The 11409-nt window shown below is 47.5% G+C and overlaps 1 protein-coding gene across 1 annotated transcript; it reads left to right on the top strand.

The window, feature by feature from the left end:
• The first annotated feature begins 6495 nt into the window (after positions 1 to 6495).
• LOC123181697 (D-3-phosphoglycerate dehydrogenase 3, chloroplastic) lies at positions 6496 to 10975 on the top strand. Its single transcript, XM_044594019.1, has 5 exons — positions 6496 to 7096; positions 9119 to 9495; positions 9590 to 9700; positions 9801 to 9896; positions 9984 to 10975. The coding sequence occupies exons 1-5, from the start codon at positions 6496 to 6498 to the stop codon at positions 10656 to 10658; spliced, it is 1860 nt and encodes a 619-aa protein (XP_044449954.1). The 3' UTR covers positions 10659 to 10975.
• The last annotated feature ends 434 nt before the right edge of the window (positions 10976 to 11409 follow it).

An 11409-nucleotide genomic window follows, 5' to 3' on the forward strand; every position in this document is an offset into this window, starting at 1 on the left:
GTCTGCGGAGTGCACACCACAAAAATAAATGTTAGGTAACTCGGCAACATGACTTGTTGGGTGCGCACAGTAATAAATCATTAGAAATTTAAGCAGTAGAATGGGCACAAGTTCGAACGTTCAAAACTGAAGCTACTGAGTAAGTTTGCTAAAAAAGAAAGTCAGATTCGTAGAATGTAACTTGGTAGAACAAGAACCAAAATGTTAGGACTGAAATTGAAATGAAATCATACAAAAAGCTATTGAAGAACCAAGTCGAAATGGTATCAGTTAGGGGGGAATTCATAAGGAAGGCATTGAAGTCTTTCAACAAAATAATATTTTACAGTACAAGCCTGCAAGTGTTGAAGAATAGAAGGATGAATATTTGACGAAAGAGAAAATCAAATATTGAAAAAAAGGGCATAGCAATTTTTTATGGAAAGGATGATGGCATGAATTTGCGAGTGCTGGAGAATAGAAGGATGAATATTTGAGGGAAAAGAAAATCAAAAGTTGCGAAAAAAGTGTAGCAATTTTTCATGGGAGGAACGATGGCATGAATTTGCGAAGGCGCAGGACCGGACAAACTGATGAGTCCACATCATGTAAAGGAAAGTGCTTGTAGAGAAGGAAAACAAATATAGAAAGGAGAGGAGGAAACAGTACTGAAACCGAAGAGTGGAACATGACAAGAACGAAAGAAGAATAAGGTGAACAGTGTAGGGAACTCGTTGAACATCGTGTGTAACAGAACGTGATGTAGCATACGCATAGGTAGAAAGACATATAGAATTAGCCTGCAAAAGTATTAGTATAAAATAAGCACGTATAATGTCTCGTATTCAGAGGGTTAAGAATTTTCATCCATTTTCAACCAATTTCGGTGACAACATATGTTCGGATCACATCGCAGATCAACGGCTGCGAACATTTCCGTAGGTGTGTGCCCTTGCGAATTTACATCTGCTAAAGATGCAAAGAGATACTTTTGTTCATATTTTACACCATATGTATATGGAAGTAGCCTGACAATTCCTATGAAAGGGATGAGTGGAATCAGATTCTCCTCCTTCTATCGGTGGAACTAAACGCAGGAACGGAACCAAACCATGCCATTTTCTATCTTTAACCAAACACAAGAAAGTAACCGACCCATTCCTCGGGAATGGAACCATGACATTCCATGAATTTTGGTCCTCAAACCAAATACACCCTTAAGGCATATTTTACGGTTTTGAAGCTACAGGGTGTGCTGCAAGATTTATTTAGAAAGTGAGGGGGAACTGGGCCTCACAGTGCAATGGGGGGGATTGATCTAGAAGTAGATGTTTGCACATGAACACGTCACCGTGTACCCTCGACGCCGGGGATGATGCACTGCAGCTCACGTCGAAGGAGACCCAGCCAGAAGCACAGTATGCAAGCAATCCAGCGGGCGCTTTTGTAGACCCGAAACCCCACACGCCCAAGAGGGGGGCCGTCAGTGCGTGTGGCGAATATGGGCTGCCCTAGGTCAACCTGATCACCCCTAGGACCTCGAGGTTCGCCGCCCTGCAACAAGATGAACGAACCAAGAACGAGGAAGAAGAAGAAGAAGAAGAAGAAGAAGGGAGAAGGTAAAAGGTGAAAAAGTCATAGATCGATTTGTCGATTGTGTGTTGCTCAATCAGTCATCACCTCTCATCTATTTATGAGGCGGCTGGACTTCCCGTACAAGAGAAGGACTGAAATTTCGTCCAAAACATAAAAAATCCTAACCTAACTCGGACAGGAATCTTTGGCAATTTGTTGGATCCATTTTGAGCCTCCGAGTGGTTTGGTCCGGTCTCACCGAGTGAACGTGGCCAACCTTATGTACTCTTTTGTGTCCCACTTGGAAATTTCTGAGTGGTTTCACTCGGTCTCATCGAGTGCACCGGGTGTCTCATGACAATTTTTTTGACATCCATTCGGTGTCACCGAATCAAATCCACTCTGTCTGTCCAAAGAGATTGTGCAACTTCTATCCCTAACCTTATTTTGGCTCTACATGATGCATACAACCTTGGATTATGATGATTTTATATCAAAATCGACCGTTTCGACGTGAAGAAGATTTTTTATGTAGCAACTATTTTCATTTGAGGCCATCTTAGCTGTGTTTCTAGCCATGCCAAAATCTGATGTCAACATAAGCTTCGCTGGATTTATCATATCTTTTGCGGCCGAGCTCTGTTTTGGACCACCTTCATATCCATCTTGATCTTCTCAAAGAGGACTATCCAATCGTGACTTCTAATCATAGGTTTGATGTCATCTTGTTATACCATCAAGTTTCTCCTCACGATTGTGCCACTTTTGAGCATCAACACATGCCCCCCCTGTTTTTTGGCAAAGCTAGCGTGCCAAAAAATAACTTTCATCGAGTCCGTTCTAAGGACTATGACAACACTTCATCGGCCATTTTGTATGCCTAGGGCGATAAGTATATATCGGCCATTGCTTTCTTGAACTTTCTTGATGCAAACTTTGGTGGAACTTCCTCAATTCCTTGCTTAGTTTTCACCCAAGCACTTGAAAAGAACACCATCAACAATCCGGCAATAAAATTTCATATACAACTGTGCATCTCAAAGCCATCTGTATTGTCCACCCTTTAGCTAGGATCTTGGATATAATTAACAATGAACTTTCCTCAATCCTTGCTTTCGCCTGCCAAAAATTTCATTAGTGGCCGAAGCAGTGGGATCCAGTTCGGCCTTACCTTTGTCGGTGGCACTAACCATCGGCTATTGATATATATGCAATACACCATTATCAACATGGTAGCCAGATGCTTGTTGTGCTAACTCATTTGCTCGCCAATTGTCATGTCTAGACATATGAGCCATATTAAAGCAACCCAAGGTGAATATTACATCTAGACATTCCTCAAGATAAATTATAACGAATCACCAGAAGCCTTAATATGTGTAGCACCTATAACAATCAAAAGCCCCAAACCGAATAATATGCATATTCGGCTTTGATTATTTGTGCAAAAATATTTTGAGCGGCATGAGGATTCACAAAATAGCACCACAAGGAGATATATATAAACAACACCAACACCTTGACCATTGCTATGAATTGAACCATCAAAATATAATCTCCATCGTACTAGAGAGACCATGTGAATATAAATATTATGCATGACCTCAGTCCAATGCTCAGCAATAAAACTAACAATGATTTGGCTTTTAATACATAATAAATTAATGAGCCAAATCATATCCAGCCAAAGCATAAGCGCACTCACCAGTTCTACAACTATGAATTGGTCTATGCAACATATATTGAATGGACCGATTATAATGTCTCAACTCCACGTAAGCAATATTGATATAAGCATATTTTTAAATGAATGCATACCTTGCCTTGGTCTCTAATTAAACTAAGTACGATGTTAGAATACCACACCTGTCATGCTTAGATATATTCTTAGGGCAATAGATAAATATCGGCCATTACCATAAGGTTCATGTAAACTTCATCCGCCAAAGCATGTATATCCAAAATAAACAAATGAAATAACAAACCAAATATTTAGGACCTTTGAATCAGCAACAAAAATTGTAGCTAATCAAATGTATAGTGATTTGGTAATACCCTTTCATGACCTAGGAAATTGTATTGCATCCATGGACCAAAATAAGCCAATGGAGGATAACCAATCATACCTAGTGATGAATTACATGGCATATGCATCAATAACATGGTTGAAGAATATGGATGATGTGATAACCGAAGATTCTGGTGGTTAGATGTAAACCTTCGGTTAGTTGTTCATAGTTTTCACTCTTTTCCTTCTTCGCCTTTGCTGCACTTCTTGCAATACAAGCTTGCACATTATTCTTGTTTAGAGTACTTCCTTTGGGAACCCATGCCATGTTCCTCTTTTCAAGTTCTTGTGCACTACGCTTTGCAATTTCTTATTTTGCCAATACGATAAGCCGAGTGAGCACCTCGGCTGTGATTCCATTTTGGACAAGGGCTTCTCTTTCTTGGCCTTGTGCGCTCTCAACTTCTTTTCTTCAGGTTTGGCATTTTGGATTTTGAACAATTGATTGCTTCATCTCATTGCTTTTAGTAGCCAATGTCAACACCTTAATTGGCTCTTTGCCATTTGAAATCAAATCCGAAGTGGCACACTTATGACCATCTTCTTTGATGCGATATACTTGTTTGACCAGCTCTTTCTTCTCCCTTGAGCTCCGGACCGATTTCTTATGATTGAAATGGTCTTTGACATGTGATTGTTCATCAAATGTTGATCTTCTTGGAGCTGCATATTGGTTGTGAGACGGTCTAAAATAAGATGTAGAATGTGCCCTCGTATCACACATGTCCGATGATGGATATAACAAATAAATTACCCTTCTTCATTGGTCTCTCAAGATTTGTTATATGGATTTTTCTAATGGATGCACTGACAGCAAAGTTATGGCCAAATATGAAAATAGGTAAATTATTTGCTAGACATACCTCTTCAAATATATTGGGAGAGCATGATGGTGGTGTGACTTGAACAATATCTTGCTTCGCCTTCGGATGACTCCCCAACACCTTGTAGTCCTCTTTTTCTTGATTCCGTGCATCACTACTTCGAAGATCTTTGTCAACCGAACTTTGTTCGGCTACTTGCTCTCGTCCTTTAGGCTCATCAATTTCTATGGGACGAAACTCATAAGGCAGGAAGTAGGTTCATTTTAGAAAAATCAAACACGGTTATTTTGCTATACTTGCCATGCTCTTTCATAATGATACTTGCCTGTTTGGATATGATGGATTCAAAACACACACTAGTTGATTGAGCCGTTTCAACTGTACACTTTCACTCTTCGAATCATCATTCTTTTTTGCTTTTACCAATTGGCAAGACTTCTTTTTTTTGAGCCAATTCTTTTTTCTATTTATTCTTGACGGCGAGCGGCAATCAAAACGGTGAATCAGCGCCTCTTCCACTTTAGTAGTCATCTTCTCCTTTGGCATGAACAACCCAAGCTCCTTGACAACGCGAAGAGAAGCTCAGTGAGCCACTCTGACCTTGGACGCGATCGCAGCCTGGCGCGCGCTATGGCGACGGGGACCGAGGCAGCACACGACTTGGGCGGGACTGTGGGGTGTTGGGGAGGTGCATTGGTGAAGACTAGAGTCGGGGTGTCTCGAAAGAGGCGGCGGGGCTAGATGCTCTCCTCGTCGCCGACAGTTTCTAGCTGGCAGACCTGGCGGGTGACCGCGCCTAGTTGGACCTCCATGGTGCGCGCGGGTGCTGGGGCTTGGCTGTGGAAATTGACCGGGCTCGCCCGTGGGCTAGAGAGGATGGGGCCAAACACATCCCGCTGGTCTTCGAGACCCACATTTTCCTTCTGCTGACCGTTGACGAAGTCTAGCGGGGCTGCGACCGCAGCGTCAGCCGCTGCCTGCAATTCGTTGGCCATGCAGTCTACCACGGCCTAGGTTGTCAGTGGTTTCTTGGCGGCAGCGAAGAACGCCTCCACCGGATTGTTGTGGGGGTCGGAGTTGTCTTCTGTGGCCGCCGGTGGCAGCGCTGCCAGGGGGCGGTGGAGTTTGCTGACGTGACGACTCATCATCCGGAGCATTTATTCGTTATCTTCAACCAGTCGGCGGACCACGTCAACGCTATCAGACACAACTCCATCCGGGTCGATGGCACCGTCTTCAACATTGCGTCGTGGCATGAGCATGACCATGCGGGCTTCGGCAACTTCAACCTCCACGCCAGGGTCGTCATCGAGAAGGTGCCGATGCAGTACTGGTCCCTGGAAGGCGTAGAAGAGATCCTTCGCGACAAGGTGCGCGTGGACTGCCTCGACAGAACGCTCGAGCACGGCCACGCCAAGACTTTTGTCTGCTGGCTCTGGGCATGGGATATCGCCCACATCCCCACCAAGCACATGCTGTGGGTGCTGCCGCGCGGGGCTGGAAGGGTGGAGGAGATGCAGGGCTTCTTGCCGCCCGACCGCCGGGTGGCGCGGCCGCCCGGAGCAACGCGGTACGGCATGCTCATCCATGTGGATCGAGTTTACCGCGTTCATCGCACTCGGGGCAGAGCGGCCTGCCGTCTTCCGACTCCGACTAGGACGACGCGTCGTTTCCCAGGTGATCCCTGGCACGTGGATGATGGAGGTTTATACAATCTGGAGTCATCTGTGTTGTGTTGTACAGGGCTTTGCTTTGGGGGTACTTCTCCACTTTTGAGCTTTGTTTCCTGGTGTGTTCCTCTCAGGTCTTAATCCATGTATTGCATTCCCAGGGCCCCCAAGCAATAATTTCCGGCCCCATCCACCCGTCAAAATTAATTTCCCCAAAATAACCTCCACCAACTTCCCCGTACCCTCGCGTTAACCCACCAATCCTTGCTCCTCCTACTTTGCCTCAACAGAGAAAACACCATTCTTGTTCCTCCGCCTCCCTCTCTTCCGCTAACCAGATATCAATTATCACCGGCGTGAGACACGAGCCTGATTGAACATGTCCGCCTCACGCGCCCTCCTCTCGAGCCCGCACGGCGGTGCGAGCCGGACCTTCACGAGAGCGCCGACCCGCCTCGCCGCGGCCTCGATCCCGTTCGCGCGCTGCGGCGCTCTCCGCGCCCGGACCGCGATCCTGTCGTCGCCGGCGGCCACTGTGCCGGTGACCTCTTCGGAGCCGAAGCGCCGGATCTCGCGCTCCGTGTCGGACTCGGCGCCGCTGGCGAAGCCTGCGGTCCTGGTGGCGGAGAAGCTGGGCGAGGCCGGGCTGGACGTGCTGCGTCAGTTCGCCGACGTGGAGTGCGCGTACGGCATGTCCCCCGCCGAGCTCCTGGCCAAGGTGGCGCAGTTCGACGCGCTCATCGTGCGGAGCGGCACCAAGGTGACGAGGGAGGTGCTGGAGGCGGGGCGCGGGCGGCTGCGGGTGGTCGGCCGGGCCGGCGTCGGGATAGACAACGTCGACCTGCAGGCGGCGACGGAGGCGGGGTGCCTTGTCGTGAACGCCCCCACCGCCAACACCGTCGCCGCGGCGGAGCACGGCATCGCGCTGCTCGCCTGCATGGCCCGCAACGTCTCGCAGGCGGACGCCGCGCTCAAGGCCGGTGAGTGACTGATCGCTTCATTTGTGATGGTGGTTAGTTACGTCCGTTTTAGTTGCCATTGTTCCAGATTTTAGCACTATTTTTGACATCTACGTCCGATTCTGAGGGAGAGCGGCAGATTAACCACAAATAATCTTTGGTGCTCACTCCTCCTCAGAATAGGAACACGTGATTAAATTTCCAATTTGGTGGTGTCACTTTAGTGGCGTTAGGTGCGAGAGAAAGGTAAATTTAGACTTTATATGGACATATTGTGTATAAGACGGACACCTTTCAATATTTAGGTTCAATGCTAGAAAGCAACGGTTGTATCAATGAAGGTATTAGTCAGCGAATCAAACGGGTGGATGAAGCGGCATCCTATAATATTTTAGTGATCTATAAACGTTCTTATATTTGGGAGTTCCACAAAAGCTCAGAAGTAAATTCTGCGTGACGGCGATCGAATCTCTCTGTTGGAGCCTATGCTAAATGATTGCGTCCTATGAACACCGCCACGTCGCTAGGACCCAATTCTAGGGCCCGCATTTTTCTAGGCTAGCACCACCAAAGAAGCCGTCTTCACCACAGGCTTGCGTACTTGTCTTGATCCATGAAATAATTGTCCCTTGCTTCCTTCTCTCCTTTTCTGGCAGCTGATACAGTGGAAATTAGATTTGTTGTTTCTGATATAAGGGTAGTGATCAGTCAAGTGATAACTACACAAAAGGGCTAGCGCTAGTAGCACGTATGATCAATTGAGTTTTGCTCGTGTGCTTGCTTTGGGATTATATGTTGCTGTTCGCTTTACTAGCCACAGCAAGCAACAATGATTGAGCCGGCGATTTTCAGGGTGGGTTTTCTTCGAAAAATCAGCCTTTGACTTGTGAACATAAAAAATGCTCCATTAGCAGGTCAATTTTCAGGGTGACTCCAGGAGAGCATTAATCTCTAGTTTGATTTCCTTTTAATCGCGTTGTAATAGCTGCATGCACCGAGTAATGCTAGACACGCGGAGATTTACTTAAGGATTTTACGGGGTAACTAAAGTGGACCAATAGAATTAGAGATTAGGGGTGTATCAGTATGCTGAACTGTTACAGCGGAAAATGAACAATGTGTATATGTATGAAAACTATTGAATGTCATGGTTGCTATTTAGTACTCCAGCAACGAAAGTGGAGTATAATTTTAGAATCTCTGGACCACTTTCGTTGGGCTTTACTTTTCTCGTGATAAGCGGTTGCAAATTCAGCAGGATGATGCCTTTTTCGTATTGAGGAATCTGTGCAAAACTATTTTGGCAATATGAAACATAAAATTTGATGGGTGCCAAGCATGATACCTCAGTTTAGTGGGGAATATGATCCCTGTTCAACTTTAGCATTTTGATCTGCTATGTGGCAAAAATTTAGTGCTACATGTAGAGGCAAAATCGGTCTCTGATATTTTGGAACTTGTTGCTTTCTGGCACTTATGAAGCCAAACAAAAGCACTGTCAAGGCAGAAATTCGATGGATGTAGGCTGCCTTTGTTTTGCCTGCAAAAATTGCTATATGATCCTATCTAACTATCCAGTAGTAGGTATTTTCAGTTTTTTACCATAAAGTTTTAACGATGAATTCACCTCGCCACTTAACAACTGGGTCCCCCAAGGGAGGGTGTAACAGAGTGTGGGGATATTCTGTTGCTAACGCTCCCGGATGTGGGTTCTTCACAATTAGCAGCGTTTCCGGTCTAGCTGTGTCAAATCGATTGTATTTCTATCTTCCATGTTTACATTGTCGCATAAACTTTACAGCTAAATACTTCCTTCGTCTGGAATTACTTGCCGCTCAAACGGATATATCTGTATGTATTTTAGTGCTAGATCATCTGTTTGAGCATCTCGCAAAAAAAAAGATCATCTGTTCGAGGGACAAGTAATTCGGGACGGAGGGAATAACTTTTAATAACGGAATACAGAAGCAAAAAACTTCCACAGGTGATGCGAGTGAACTCGTTCATTCTTACTAATAAAAGTATTGAACTCGTTTACCACAGGCAAATGGCAAAGAGCCAAGTATGTTGGAGTTTCCCTAGTTGGAAAGACTCTTGCCATCATGGGCTTTGGAAAGGTTGGCTCGGAGGTAGCAAGGCGAGCGAAAGGGCTAGGGATGCATGTGATTGCTCATGACCCCTATGCTCCGGCCGACAAGGCCCGTGCCATTGGAGCAGAGCTGGTGTCCTTCGAGGAGGCCATCGCCAAGGCTGACTTCATCTCCCTCCATATGCCGCTCACCCCGGCGACATCCAAGGTCTTCAACGACGAATCCTTCGGGAAGATGAAGACCGGCGTGCGGATCATCAATGTGGCCAGGGGCGGCGTGATCGATGAAGATGCTCTGGTCAGGGCGCTGGACTCCGGCAAAGTTGCTCAGGTGATTCGAAGCTTCCTCTTCTCAGCTTTCTTTCAGCTCACCAGTGTGGAGATTTCTCTGAAAGGTGGAGGTTTTGTTTGCCAATCTGGATCAGGCAGCTCTTGATGTCTTCACAGTGGAGCCCCCGGCGAAGGACAGCAAGCTGGTTCTTCATGAGAATGTCACTGTCACGCCCCATCTTGGAGCAAGCACAGTGGAGGCGCAGGTCGGCGTCTTGGCTACGATAAATGTTCCGATGTGGATGTAATCAAACCACTTGCTACTCTTTCTGAGGTACCAGCGCACCTGAACTTGCCGCATTGCAGGAAGGCGTCGCCATCGAAATTGCTGAAGCCGTGGGCGGCGCACTGAGAGGTGAGCTCGCAGCGACCGCTGTGAATGCTCCCATGGTCCCAGCAGAGGTACGCACGAAGCTTCTTGAGATGTCAGTGATAGACTGTGATTATGGGGGCAAATCGTTCTTCTGACTCTGTTTCTTCCCTTTACAGGTCTTGTCAGAGCTAGCTCCGTACGTTTCCCTGGCGGAGAAGCTGGGGAGGCTGGCAGTGCAGCTCGTCGCCGGAGAGAGCGGCATCAAGGGCGTCAAGGTGGTGTACACCTCAGCCAGGGATCCCGACGACCTCGACACGAGGCTCCTCCGGGCGATGGTCACCAAGGGCATCGTGGAGCCCGTGTCCAGCACCTTCGTCAACCTCGTGAACGCGGACTACACGGCGAAGCAGCGCGGCCTGCGCATCGCCGAGGAGCGGGTCTCCCACGACAACGCCGCCGCCGAGGCGCCGCTGGAGTCCATCCAGGTACGCCTCTCGCACGTGCAGTCCAAGTTCGCCGGGGCGATCAGCGACGGCGGGGACATCGTCGTCGTGGGCAGGGTCAAGTACGGCGTGCCTCACCTGACCGTCGTCGGGCCCTACGAGGTCGACGTCAGCCTGGAGGGGAACCTGATCCTGTGCCGGCAGATCGACCAGCCCGGGATGATCGGCAAGGTCGGGAACATCCTCGGGCAGAGGAATGTGAACGTCAGCTTCATGAGCGTCGGCCGCACCTCCCGTGGCAAGCAGGCGATCATGGCCATCGGCGTGGACGAGGAGCCGGACAAGAAGACGCTCGAGAAGATTGGGGCGATCCCGGCCGTCGAGGAGTTTGTGTTCCTCGAGCTATGATGGACAGACAGCGGGCGCTCGCTCCACTCATCGCTAGAATAAGTGGCATCGCAGCAGCATCATATTGGTTTGATGCCACACGGGGTGGGGTGAAGTGATCCTTCCACGGCGCCTTGGTTTGGCCTCCGTTTGAATAAGAACGATGTGTGTGTATGTTATGATGCTGTGTGTATCAACGTGTGCGCCTAGCGCTTGTTTGTGGAGAGTCGTATCATAGTAGTATTATATTGTTTGGCTAGATATAATTTGTTTGTGTGTTGCAAACTTGCAATACAGACACAAATATTCTGTATGTAATGGTGATGATTTACCTGTCATTTAATTTCTATTTTGTTTACTTATAAAGACAGCAGGATGCTATATTAAAGTTGGAGAAAAACAAAGTTACGAATACGAACCTAAGAGGAAGGGAGAGATTTGCGCTGGTTGCCAACCGGTAAACCAGCAAGGGAGAATACACCCAACTTTGGGGGGTGGGAAACTCCAGGGTAATGATAACCGGTGAACATCAGCTCGGAGAAGGATAGCAAGCGAATTTTTTTTGTGCACCTTTGACTCGTAAGAGCAACTCCAACGGATATCGATTTTGTCCGCATTTTGTTCATTTGGGTCGCCCGTCCGCGCGTCCGTGTTCGCTTTTTTATTTGGGTCTGCAAGTGCGCCCAACGGTGGCCAGACCCATTTTCGACATGTCCGCCCTGACATTTCCTCAAACACGTAGCAGGCAGGGCAGGGAGCTCACAGCGCGCAA

Source organism: Triticum aestivum, chromosome 1D (assembly GCF_018294505.1).
Source record: "Triticum aestivum cultivar Chinese Spring chromosome 1D, IWGSC CS RefSeq v2.1, whole genome shotgun sequence".
Lineage (NCBI taxonomy): Eukaryota > Viridiplantae > Streptophyta > Magnoliopsida > Poales > Poaceae > Triticum > Triticum aestivum.

Coding starts and splice junctions, on each gene's coding strand:
- LOC123181697 (XM_044594019.1), top strand. CDS start 6,496: ATGTCCGCCTCACGCGCCCTCCTCTCGAGCCCGCACGGCGGTGCGAGC. Junction 9,496..9,589: donor ACTCCGGCAAAGTTGCTCAG/GTGATTCGAAGC, acceptor AATCTGGATCAG/GCAGCTCTTGATGTCTTCAC. Junction 9,897..9,983: donor CTCCCATGGTCCCAGCAGAG/GTACGCACGAAG, acceptor TTCCCTTTACAG/GTCTTGTCAGAGCTAGCTCC.